Source organism: Megalops cyprinoides, chromosome 20 (assembly GCF_013368585.1).
Source record: "Megalops cyprinoides isolate fMegCyp1 chromosome 20, fMegCyp1.pri, whole genome shotgun sequence".
Taxonomy (NCBI): Eukaryota; Metazoa; Chordata; class Actinopteri; order Elopiformes; family Megalopidae; genus Megalops; species Megalops cyprinoides.
The window spans coordinates 20,772,501-20,785,782 of NC_050602.1; the positions used below are offsets into that span (position 1 = coordinate 20,772,501).

Sequence of the window (13,282 nt, forward strand, 5' to 3'; positions counted from 1 at the left end):
CATTTGCTATTCACTTGTTCTATATTAATTTAATTTTGCCATAGGTTGAAAATAATAAAAAAAAACATGTTGCAACATTAGAGGCAGTTCTTAGTAGGACCATTACTTGTTAATGATGTCAGCCAACATCCCCACAGTTGTTGCTTTCAGAGAGAATTATAAGTACGCAAACCTCCGTCTTGCGCCGTAAGAAGGGCGATGAGCAGTGTGTGTTTACTTAGCCCATGCATATAAGACCTGACAGTAACTGTGCTAACTTTTCCTCTTTCAGTTTTTCGGAGCTGCACTGCAATCCCCGCCCGTTGTTAGCAACCAATGGGATGGATATCTGACAGACCGCGGGGCGCTATTTAAGTCGTGTCGAGTATGCCGCTTCATGAATAACAATACTGCCCATTCAGGAAGCGATCATTAAACAGAAATATTGTCCTGTTTTCTCATTCCCTGTGGAATATATTTGATTTGTTCTCGTCTGCTCTTTGCAATAGAGTGGAAGTTACTTACCGTATCGGTATAAAGTGAAATATCGTCAATAGTGTTAATATATATAATATTAAAAGACATGAAAAGTGGGGTTTATCAGTGTCTTCTCTTGTATGTGTTCACCTCAGCTGCATTTTCTGTCTCACCTTTGGAAGAACTCACTAACGCTCTCTCTTTTGGTAAGTAATAAACCTTTCCTATATTACGATCACCTGTTTATTTGTCAATCAATGAGTCGGCCGTCAGTTTGAGTGCATCGATGTGCATACGCATAGCTGTAGCACTGTTCTAATCTTTTGCAGTATTCATTCCAGTTCAAGATAGGGATTCTTTCGTGAACGTTTAGAGGCAGACGTCGTTTTTTGTTTTACCAAATTCACCATAGACATTCTTTTGCTATACAGTTCAATACAGTGGCTGTATCTGTATATTTATCGGCGGCGGTCAAGACTGCGTTTTAATGTAACTGGTCATGTCTTAATGCTTAGATTTCTTGAAGAAATATGGAATATTTTGTAATGTTCTCCGCGCTGTGCTGTATTACGTTGTGAAGAGAGAAAGGTTTCACATATTTGTTTAGCTGGAATTCGGGGTCGAAACATTTATATATCCTTCTTACCTGCAGTTGTAAATATTACAATATATTTCATGCCTGGAAGAATTTTGTAATACTACATTAGACACCGTTAAAGTGGACCATACTTTGTAATATTTACAATTACAGGTAAGAAGGATATAAGGATATATAAATGTTTCGACCTCTCCTTTTTACCTCTTGGGGGGGGGGGCTCCAAGTCTTAATTAGAGGGCTCAGACCCCCCCGACCCCCCCGTAATTCCAACCCTGGGGTTACTCTTGTGCGTCAGAGTGTGCTGATATCTTGCCAGCGGTTTGAATTGGGGGACTTCTTGTAGGGTGTGTTTGCCACGATGATGTTTCCAAATTTAGGAGACAACGTGACTGACTTGGCTGTTGAAGCGCCAACAGTTGTGAATTTTTAGAAAAGTGAAGTAGCCAGCGTTTGTCAATCAACCAAGATCTATTAGTGGTTAGCAGCGATTACCATGTCACTCCACAAAGTGTGGGTAGCCATGATATGAAACAGGGCTTAAATCTCTAAAATTGCTAAATCGTAAATAAAACGGGGTGCATCTTTATGACATCTTAATATGGCTGATTTCCATTCCACAAACACATGTTGGTTGCAGTATTACGCATCGAAAAGTCGAACAATTGCAACGCACTGAGCGATTCCTCACAGCGAAATTGGCGACTTACGCGCTCAGCTCGTTGGAGCGGACAACCTGACTATCCTTGCGCATTGTATATGAGGTTCGCGTTTTTCACTTAGCCACCAAGCAATGGTCAGATGTAGCGCTTCATACTAATGTTAAACCGTAAATAATAACAATAAACCGTGTATATTCACATCATATATTCTTGTTCTTCCTGTTCTTCTTGTTCTTCTTCTTCTTATTATTATTATTATTAGTTCTACTACTGCTATTGTCATTATTATGCTCATTAAACGTTGTTATCAGTAAAGCCTTGTGATTTCACAGTAATTTTCTTCCTTTGCTAGGCAACTTTCTGGGGCCTCTTAAAGACTTGTTTAGAAAGGAGGACAGTGACAGCAGTTATGCCAAGTTTTCGCTGCGGACAGCTTCAGACCCAGAAGATGACCTTTGCTATATTATCCCTGGAAAACCAGAGTCCCTAAGTGACTGCAACTTCAATGCCACCTCCAAAACTTTTATTGTGATTCACGGATGGACGGTAAGCACCTGTTCCCTCCTTAAAAATAAGTGCATAAAATATCTCTGAAATTCCACTACAAGACTACTGTGTACGCCTTATCCCCTCTTACAAAATGTCACGAATTCAAAAACAAATGAAAAGCTTTGTGTAACAGAGGAAGGACCACTTCTTTAGCGTTGATTATTCAGATAAGAGCTAGCCACAATGTTGTCTGATTGCATTGTGCCTGCAGCCATGCAAGCAGGACGTGGCGAAAATCATGGGCTACCGATGGAAGCCCAGCATGGCTGAAGTGTGGACCCTTTTCTTTCTTTGTAGATCACTGGGATGTTTGAGAGCTGGGTAGGCCAGCTGGTGAGTGCTCTGTACGAGAGGGAGCAGGATGCCAACGTTATAGTGGTGGACTGGCTCAACGTAGCACAAGACCTTTACATCAATGCGGCCCAGAACACAAAGTTTGTGGGAAAGGAGATTGCGTACTTCATCGACTGGATGGAGGTCGGTACTGAGGCGTAGGATTTATAATATTATGTTGTTCTGCTGATGCTGGTAGCAATGGAGTTTTGACATTTTGCATATTTTTGTTTGTTTGTTTGAAGGAGACATCAAATTTTTCCATTGCAAATCTTCACTTGATTGGCTACAGTCTGGGTGCCCATGTGGCTGGATTTGCTGGAAGCCAGGCCTCAAGCAAAGTGGGCAGAATAACTGGTAAGCACTATCGCCTTACCACCGAGACTTCCAACCCAGTCATACCTCAAAATTTTCCCTTACATGTATTATGTGTATTATGCTTTGGTATGTTGTTTTGCACTTACTGGGAACATATTATGACCGTTCCGCATTAACAGTAGTACTAGTTATCACAGCACTTGGTGATGTGACTGAATGTTCCGGAATACGGTCTGATGTGTTCTGTATGTGACCGTTGTTCCTGTGACTTCATTAGATGCACTCCTCAACTCTTGTCTTGAAAGAGGATAAGAGGGTCTGTAACTAATAGTAACTAGCATAAATAAATGTAAATGTGTAATGTATAATGTGAGTCTGCGGGGGCCCACCGAGTTTAATGGATTACAATGATACCACCCAGGCCTGGACCCCGCGGGGCCTGACTTCGAGGGATCGCATGCTCACCGCCGCCTCTCGCCCGACGACGCGCACTTCGTGGACGTGCTTCACACCTTCACTCACAGCACTCTGGGCCTGAGCATCGGCATTGAGCAACCGGTGGGGCATGTGGACATCTACCCCAACGGCGGCACCTTCCAGCCAGGCTGTGACCTCGGCGCCGCCATCCAGAACATTGCCAAGTTTGGGATGCTTGGTGAGTGTGTACCCAGTGATGTTAACAATATGATGCAAATTGCATCAATCTCATTGCAAAAGCTAACTGTGAAGAGAACATGATGTTCAGTTTTCATTCATAAATTGCTACATGGACAATATTAGTATTGAAAGCCATTATGCCAAACACTTTAAAATACAGAAGAACAACAGTTTTCAGTAGATGATGGTCAGTACAACCAATCTATTTATATTCAAGACATAAATATATTATAACTGGTTTGATTTGATTTGTAATTGATCATAAATGTGTGTGCTTTGTGAAAAGTGCTTTGTGGTGAGAGACCAGGGTCTGTATCATTTTCTCCTTGCTTGTGAAATTTGGCATCTGAAATTTTGTTATTGTAGCAACCTTTCAGAATATCTGCTTGATAAAAAGACAGCTCTTAGTCGATTTGGTGCTTTTCAAGGCCTTGTGGAATGTGATTGGTGGGTGAATCACAAGCCTAGCAGTTTGATTGGGCATCCTTGGGTTTTATATTCCATTATTTGCTCAGCAGGCACTCTTCTCCTGAGTGAATTACAATGTTTATGTCATCCATTTGCACAGCTGAAGCATTGTGGGTTAAATATCTTCCTCAAGGTCAAAACAGCAGTGCCCCACCAGAGATTCAAACTGGCAACCTCAGGGTTATGAACCCTGCTCTTTACTACTATTTACACCACATTGCTGTGCACAGTGCGATTCCTGTCTGACCAGCCACCGTGTTTTCACGCTCTTCTCCCCCGGCAGAGTGGCCTTCGGCAGTGACGGACGGAGTGAAGTGTGCGCACGAGCGCTCGGTCCACCTCTTCATCGACTCGCTGCTGAACCAGGCCGAGGCCGGCCGGGCGTACGTCTGCGGCAGCGGCGACATGTTCGACCGCGGCGTCTGCCTCGGCTGCCAGAACCACCGCTGCAACGAGGTGGGCTACGGCGTCAGGAAGGTCCGCAAGGGACACAGCCACAGGATGTACACCAAGACCCGCGACTCCATGCCCTTCAAAGGTAGGTCATCGACACAGGCTTGTGTGCAGGTGTCTGCAAGGGTGCCGTGGTGTTGCACCCACGCTGTGGTGCATAGTTAAGTATGGCGACACACGTAGTTGCTCGCTGATAATGTAACATTGTGCAGATAGTCTTAGTTACTGTGTTTTGCATTTTTGCATGAAGTGCTAAATTCGGAGGTCTTGCTGTGACTTGCATTGCTCAAATCCATAGCCTATTGATCACAGAAGGCTGTATTATATTGTTGTTTATTTCAACAATTTATTGCTACTGTTTGCAATTTGTTTCACAGTAGTTGATGTTGTTTAATTCAACAGTTTCCATTACCAGTAGAGGATTGACTCACTGTGTCTCATGTTGTTTAATTCAACAGTTTTTCATTACCAGTTGAAGATCCATTTTGCTAGCAGTGTGAACCGAACCGCGATGGACCCCACGCTCACGGTCTCTCTGTACGGGATAAACGGCGATGCAGAGAACCTCCGGCTGAAAATGTGAGTTCACCCCCTGGGGTGCGTGCACCATGACACAAAGAGCACTTTCCGAAAAAAAAACACCCACTCTGTCCCAGCTTTGCAGAGTCCTGGACACAACACTCTAACCTAAATTACAGGTCTTAAAAACATTTCCATTCTGGGGTTTTTTTAATTTGTTTACTATGCAGCGAGTTATCTTGGCTATTCCCTTGAGTGTAACTTCAGGTGAATACTTTCCAAACAAAATGCAGGTTGCAGAAGACATTGTCTTACTCTATCAGTCTTATTCTTTTGTTATTAAAGGTGGTACCAGTGGTACTCTGTGTAGTGTATACCCATTTACTCTCATACCATGTTTTGTACTCTATCTCTCTTCTTCTTTCTCTCTCTTTCTCTCCCTCGTAATTAGTTTGGGTCAGTTTCACATGTTTTGTTGACATTATGTATTTGAATATATTGCCAAAACTTCGACCACAACACAAACATGAACAAAATATTTTGGTATAACTCACACTGAGGAATGATTACAGCAGTTGACAGGTATACACCAAAATACACACATTTAAATTAAGAGAAATAAATGTTTGTCCGGCTGTCTGTCTCTCACTCCCTTTCTCTCTCTCTCTCATGGACAGAATGGACAAGATTTCGGTGAACAGGACCCACTCCTTCCTGCTGGTGACAGAGAAGGACATCGGCGACCTTTTGAGGGTGGCGTTCCGGTGGGAGGAGCCCAGGGGCTGGTACCCTTCCAGTCTTCTGAGGATGATGTCCTCCTGGTGGTCAGGTGACTCGTCCAGTGGGGCTGACATCAAGGTCCGCAAGATCCGCGTGAAAGTCGGGGAGACCCAGAGGAAGTAAGTCCTGTTTCCTGCCCTGTCATATTGAGTTGTTTTTCAGGTCGGGATGGTGTTGATTTATGGGCTGTTGAATACCGATGGCACTACCCAGTTCCCAAATTCAAGGATTTTTATAGATCAGACTGGCCTTAGTTGCATGACAGGAGCTACTCAGCGCTGACAAAGCCTTTAAAACAGGAAACCACCCCCCCTTCCTTTTTTCTGATGGTGGTGTTATTTTTTGGAATATAGAATTTCACTTCTCAATTCATCTCAATTCATCAGCTTTGTGGTTCCTCCTTAATTTGGCCTTAGGAAAAACTAGCACTTGTCTGAAGTGCTAAAAATAAATTGGCAAATGTTTGATGAACAGTAAGCAAAGTGTAAGGTTTGAATAATCTCCATACTGAAAAAAAACATGAACATGAGTTTTATTCCATTATGTCAAGTGAAAACCGATGTAAATTACATTCTTTTAAAAGTGAGCAAGTCTGACCAAAATGTGTCCGAAATGGTTATTTAATCATTTTTATAAATTAAAGTAATAATGTTTTCCTCCTAGGATGGTGTTCTGTGTGAAAGACCATGACAGTCTGGCACAGGAGGTGACATTTGACAAGTGTAAGGATAGCTGGAGAAACCCTTCAAAAAGGTGATTGTATGCGCAATTCATAATGTACCAACAGGGTACACGGTTAATTGATTTTAACTAGATTTCAAAGATATATTATTTCATGCCATATGTTAGTATGTTGATCAACAAACTAATTGTTTGTCATCGTCTTCCTTTCTCTCCCTGCAGGCATGCCACAAAGATACACTGAGACACCTCTCCCTAGAGCATTCTCCCCAGCTGTAGTTTTATTTGTTAGTAGTACGATTATATTAATGATATTGTGTACAGAAACATCTTGTCATTTTTATATGTTTTGCATTACTGTCTTAGTCTGATGTGACACTTGTATTTTACACTTTGTACTCTGTTCTGTATCCCATCTGTCAGTCCAAAGATGTGCCTGTCAAAAATATGAAACTGCGACTTATATGATCAAGGTGATGGAAAGCTTGCAAAAGATCTGCATGATGGGGTTTTTGGATATTTTTTTTGGACATTTTCTCAGGAAAGAGGCATGCAGTGCCTCAGCTGTGCAAAGGCATGACTAAAAGATTTTGTCAAAAGTATTGCAAAGATACAGTACCAGTCGAAAGTTTGGACACACTTTTCTTTCTTTACTTTTCACTATTTCCACATTTTAGAATAATAGTAAAGACATCAAAGCTATGAAATAACACAAATGGAATTATGCAACGACCAAAAATGTGTTCGAAACAAATCTAAACCTGTCTTATATTTTAGGTTCTTCAAAATAGCCAAAAAATATTATATTATTTTTTCAAATTAAACTTTTTTGGAAAGACTTTCTTACATGGGCACCAACTTCACTATTTATAATTGTCTAAGAAACAAATTTCAAGCATTTAAGCATATGTTTTCTTTTCCATCTCTTTGAATGCATTCCCCATTATATTAATCAGGTGTGTCCAAACTTTTGATTGATACTGTATATATAAAAAGGGCCATCAGAGCCACACACTGTGTTGGGAGGAGTGCCTTTAGCGACAGCGGGATTGAATTCAGGTCAAAGGAGTTGCTTTATACATTTAGAATAAGAAGAACTCACTGCTGCCTGCATGTTGTGGGGCAAAAAGTCTTAAAGAGCCTGCTGAGACTAAAACTAACCGATAATTGCCAGCTTTTCCTAACGGCAACTTTCATACATATTTTACACCTTTGGGGGTGTAATTTTCTAGTCACTCTGACATGTAAATTAGAATGTGTTTTAAACCAAGACTGTGACTGGAAGAAAAGATGGTCATGGAATGCATTACAGATATTCATGTATTGCTATGAGTTCTCTCTCTGCTGTTGGGTTTAGTGAATCTCTTAAACAGTAGCAGTACACACGTTTTTATTTATTATGTGATTGGGTTTTCATTCCGGGAGGGGAATGTCAAAAATGAAAAAAAAGGCACCTTTCCTTTTGTTAGGAAAAGAAGAGAACCAAAAATGTCCTGGGTTCACCTTTACCTGTCCTGTGTTACGTGCACGCTTGTTGCTTTCAAGACTACAGCTGAAACGTATCTCATATTTTTCACAGCATTGTCTGTGATAACTGAGTTAAACTTCAACCAGCATTATGTGAAACAGACTGAATGGAAGTTTTAGGTTAATGTTTGGCTTTAAAGATCATATCATTTCTGAACCCAAAGACCCTTAGACAAGTGAAGCAGAAATGCAGCACCTTAATTTGCACATGCAGGTTTTATTTTAGAAGTATCTCTATGTTGACTTTTATCTTTCTCCTTGTATTTTTGTGTTATTATTAATGTTGCAAAAACTGAAATTGAAATTAGTACTAGGAGAGACTGTTTTTTCTTTTGAATGGCATTCTCTTTATGCACCATTGGCATAAGAAAGAGGTCATGAAGTAAGCAATTACCGCTAAATTTTAATACTGTGTATTGACGATGTTGTAAATCGTAATGATGAATAATATTATTATTTGCAGGATGAACTTGACCACTTATTGAAAGTTTGTATTGTTAATGTAAATAATTGCAAATATGAATATATGTTGTAATAAAGTGCAACTATTTTACTTATTTAAGTTTTGTTTTTTTTTTCATTAATTTGAGGAAAAATACCTCATATTGCAAGAGTTGTTCTCAGGAATTTGAACAGGTAATATTTTGATACTGGTTTTGGTACTGCAGTAAGTAGCACATACATCTAACCCCCCCACCCCAAGCCTCCCCCCAGAGGAAATTCATAAAAATGAATCAAAAGAAACTTCTCAATACTGTGTCTCCCATCCTTAACTTGAAATCGCATTATTTCACTGTGTTGAGGTGTTTGCAACTGAAATTCTTGCATTTGTGTCCAAGGTACATGGACAAAAACCCATTGGAAAAGAGGCAAATTCTCTGTGTCTCTTCTCTGTGGAGCCCTGCGGCTAACACACAGAGGCACGTGTGTGCTTATTCGGGCCAGAGGTCGCTGGTCTCTGGGCAGGCCTTGCCATAAATGTCAGCTGGAGGTGCCTGGCCGGAGTGTCGTGTGTCCCACAGCGGTAGCCAATGAGGGGCATCTGTCAGTGGCTCCAGCCACAGCCAAACTTTATTTATGAGTGACCACAAACACCCCTGTGGCAAAGCAACACAAATGTGGGCAGAAGCAGCGCTTGGGGGGGGTGTCATGTTATTAGAGGCAGTGGGGGAAAGGTCGGCGGTGTGGGTGGGCAGGGCTGCAGATTTTATGTAACACGCATCAACACCTGTGTGGCTACATAGATGCCGCGTGAGCACCGGTCACAACTGGAGGATGACACGTGTTTGCCTCAGGGCCGGCACACAGAATCGTTCCTCAGCGTTCTGGATAAAAAAAATCAGCTTGGCAAAGAATCATGTATATGTACAGAACTGGCAAATGTATCATGCAGAAAACTCCATGCAGAACCCAAGTGCACAATAACATTCAACACAAATTAGCACTCACCAGGCATTAGGTGAACTCATTAGACATTACCATACCTATATGACTGGTGGCCATACAGTTCATACTGATTCTCTTGCCTTCTTGTGTGACTGTCATGAGAATAACATAGGACTGTCATGAGGACAACATCTCTCTCCCGCAAATTACATTGTATGTGCATGAACTCGCATTGAAAAATGGGGTCAGTCAGGGCCGTGGTGAGTCTCCACCTATGTGAGAAGAAAAACAATCGTGTCTGAGTCGGAATTTCGTAAGTGAACGTTGCCAACTCAGAAATTTTACAAGAGCAGTCCTGAAAGCTTCTGAAGTGACTGACGACTGCTGTGCCTCGTCTGACCCCAGAGTTTGAATCCTGTCACTTTTCAGCATCAGTGGTTTTCTGGGGCTGTGGAAACACACTGGGGCCTCTCAGATTGTGGTCGTTTTAGCCTCTGACAGAGCAAAGAAGGACTCAAAGGCCTCTTTGTTAGGATTCCCCCACACAGAGACACCCTGCACATTCATTTCCCGTTTCTGACATGGATTACATGACTTACATTTTCCATATTAGACGTCTGTATAGCTGGATGTTTACTGAGGCAGTTCAGGTTAGTTACCTCACTCACAGGTATAACACCAGCATTCCACCAATTCTTGAAACATGTCACAATATGGTTCCTAATATAGGCACAGCATCACTAATTTCTGTTGTGTGCTGTCTTCCAGTGAGGTTCTGCAGGTGACGGAGCTGTTTTTGTAGTGACAGGAGTGCAAGGCCCCATACATCAGAATGGGACCAGGGCTACCATATGCTGTCAGTCACTGACTCATGTGAACCAGTGACCTGGCTGGGTGTGTAGGGTCAGATGATGGACTGAAGGTAAGGGGTGTTTTGAAATGGATATGCACCATCCCCAATAGGGAGGGGCTAAGGATGGGTGAAACACTGGAGAATCTGGGGTCATTATGGATCAGCTGAGCAGCAGCATTGTCCAGGAACTGCTGCGGTTTCAGTAGGTGCTAATACGGAAGATTTTCACTCCTTAAAATGCGATTTGATTTAAGATGTCTAAATCTCCCAGTAACTTCCTATGATCCACAGCGGCAGTTCAGAAACCGCCCTTAAGACCAGAAGGTTGTACATTTGATTCACAAGTGGAGCGCTGACAAATTAAACAAACATGCACTGCTTCAGTCACTATCCATGAGAATGGATTTGTCACATTAAAGTCGTGTAACTTTGATGTCGTTTATACAGGTTTCTGCTAAGTAACTAAATAATATTAGGTAACTATGCCCCACCAATGGTGCCTTTTATGGTTTGGAAAAATCTTAACCCCACTGACCCCATGAAACTGATATGGCTATTTTTGAAGACCCTGCTTACCAGTTCATGTAGTAAAATTTCCATCCTGATGAACTGGAGAGGGAATATTTTAAATTTTGATGAATGACTGAGTGGTGTAAAAGTGGTGTAGACACAACCCAGAGTACAGTCTGTGTTTGATCAAATAAGGGATCAAGACTACTGGTCCTGGCCAAAACCTGTCCAAACATGTCCGTAACAAATTAATCTACTACTAAAATAAAAAGGGTCAACAGGTACAACCATACAACAGGCCAAGAGCCATGACCAAAAACATAAATAGAGCTGTGTGAGAGAATCTGATTGGCTTAGAGAAGATGGAAAAATGATGACATGGTGGGGGATAGTATGGCCGATTAAATGATGCAGCTGCTATCATGAACTGGCAACAACCACAAGTAAACCACCTCATCTCCCCTTTTCATAGGTCCTAAGTGCTCATGTTTCGCACTGCTAATTCATTTCATCATTCGTTTCATCAACAAATTAAATACAATTCCTTTGGATGTCAAAATGTGGAGTTTTTTTCTTTTGATGACTGAGGAAGATATGCAAAGGAACCATGAAAAAACTGCATACACACACCATCAGTTCACTCATTGTTTCTGAATCCGATGACCCATGATAGGCAACACATGATATTGATAGACAACTGAATTATCCAGAGAAAATTAACATTATCTTACATTTTGCGTAGCATCAATGAGGATGACCTATGTCATCATTAAAGCTACATACCAGCCTTAAACTGACAACAGCAGGCTTAGGGAGAATTAGCACCTTTATCCCAGTGGTTATAAATGCAGTTTTCTAACCACATCAAACTGCCAATGGAAGATTGGACACATGTTACAAGTAATGCCTATTGTGACGTCAAACTTAATGGACGAAAAAGGGAGTGATGCCAACAAGCTGCTCTCATTCTGTTCTCTTGATTGATTGCACAACGTTCCTTTAGGCGGGCTACTGAGGGACGTTGTCCTTCCATGACTCCTGCTGTATTTTAAGAGGAGAATGCTAGGCATTGTCACTCCTCCATCCTGTCCGCACTGCTGTGCAGTGCAACTCCTCCTAACAATGTGAGAGGGAAGAATGCAATGCTTGCGTGGACACTCTGTGCTGTGCTTTGTCTGTACACGAAAGCGATTCTTTTGGGCACTTACTTTGGGGTCCCCAGGTTGCACCCTCAGGTTATAATGACACGATAACCATCTTTGTTTAGGCAGATATAGGTGAATGGTGTGTGTAGATTAGGTTAACCAAGTGGTGCGAAGGTGTTAAAAGGCCTAATTTTGACTTTACTGTATATGAGTCTTCTGTGGGTGCAGTCTTTCAATGGTGCTGTGGAGTAGAGAGAGAACGGCATGTAAAAATAGAACACCGAGAGGGAAGGAACCCAATTGGCTCAGAGCTGGGGAAAAACTAAGATTTGTGAGGTGGGGGTGGTGGTGGGGTCTTCTCCTGGTCTTCTGTGAACACATGTTCCAGCTGCTTTTACAAAGTTTAATTGGGTGTGATGTTGTTATTTGATGTCTGAGTTCTGATCTTAAGTTTGATTTTACAATTGCGCAAGTCTTTCACATGCACTGAAAAATCATTCAACAGCTGTGTGGAGCTGGAGTACTTTTTCACAGAATTAGGGGTACTTCTCTCTGTATGGCTTACTGTTATGATTCTGTGCAACCAGTCCATTAAGCCTTCAAAAATAAATGACCAAACAAACGAAAAGATAATCAAAGTGTGAGCTGTTAAGAAGAGTCCACACAATTACCACATAAAAATAATTTTTTTTAAAAAATCACCAACACTTTGCACAGACCAGCAAGACCAGGTTTTATTTCAGGGTCACCCAGTTCCTGACAGGAGGCAGCGATACAAGGCTTTCCATCACGGTGATCTGTTACATATCCGCGGCACTCCCTCGTGAAGGCAGACACCTAAATCACTGTCAACGTCCCTCTCCAAGCAGCCTTCACAGATGGCAGGCGGCGTGGTGTCACTGCGGAGACGGAGGGTTTCCATGCCGAGGGAGGTCAGGACTCAGGCCACCCTGGTCACACCGCCGCCGCAACGGAGCTCAGAGATCACGCAACAGAGGGGCTGGTGGATGACTGGGGTTGGACGGAACCCAGTTTGGGCCAGCGCCATCTGGCTGGCGCTCAGCGGCGGGGCTGGGCTGAGGCGAACGGTCGTCAACGTGCCCTTTTGTGAGGGCCGTTAAAAGCGACACAAAGAGTGGCGTGGTGCCTCGACAGCCGACGCCCTCGGGCCCTTGATTTCTTCATCTGTCTCTTGGTGTCAGAGTTGCTACAGCCTCTGCTCAACAGCTGAAAGGTCCCATATCAGCCGTATGTCATCATATCAGGCAGACTAGCCTGGGTTAAGTGTAAAACACTCCTGCATAAATTATGAGGTGGTGCAATATTGAAGTCATATTCACACATTATGTACATATAAGATGAAAAAGTTGATTATAGTCACATGCTTCCA

The 13,282-nt window shown here is 42.3% G+C and overlaps 1 protein-coding gene across 1 annotated transcript; it reads left to right on the plus strand.

The window, feature by feature from the left end:
- Positions 1–374: 374 nt before the first annotated feature.
- On the plus strand, positions 375–7,391 carry LOC118795471 (lipoprotein lipase-like). The gene is made up of 10 exons (XM_036553956.1): positions 375–662; positions 2,066–2,259; positions 2,560–2,739; positions 2,841–2,952; positions 3,335–3,568; positions 4,322–4,576; positions 4,950–5,070; positions 5,688–5,909; positions 6,454–6,543; positions 6,694–7,391. The coding sequence occupies exons 1-10, from the start codon at positions 563–565 to the stop codon at positions 6,713–6,715; spliced, it is 1,530 nt and encodes a 509-aa protein (XP_036409849.1). The 5' UTR covers positions 375–562; the 3' UTR covers positions 6,716–7,391.
- The last annotated feature ends 5,891 nt before the right edge of the window (positions 7,392–13,282 follow it).

Bases quoted from the DNA above. Each gene is read 5' to 3' on its own strand.
- LOC118795471 (XM_036553956.1), top strand. From the start codon at position 563: ATGAAAAGTGGGGTTTATCAGTGTCTTCTCTTGTATGTGTTCACCTCA. The intron at 2,953-3,334 runs GTAAGCACTATC...GATACCACCCAG, and splicing joins CAAAGTGGGCAGAATAACTG to GCCTGGACCCCGCGGGGCCT. The intron at 5,910-6,453 runs GTAAGTCCTGTT...TTTTCCTCCTAG, and splicing joins GTCGGGGAGACCCAGAGGAA to GATGGTGTTCTGTGTGAAAG.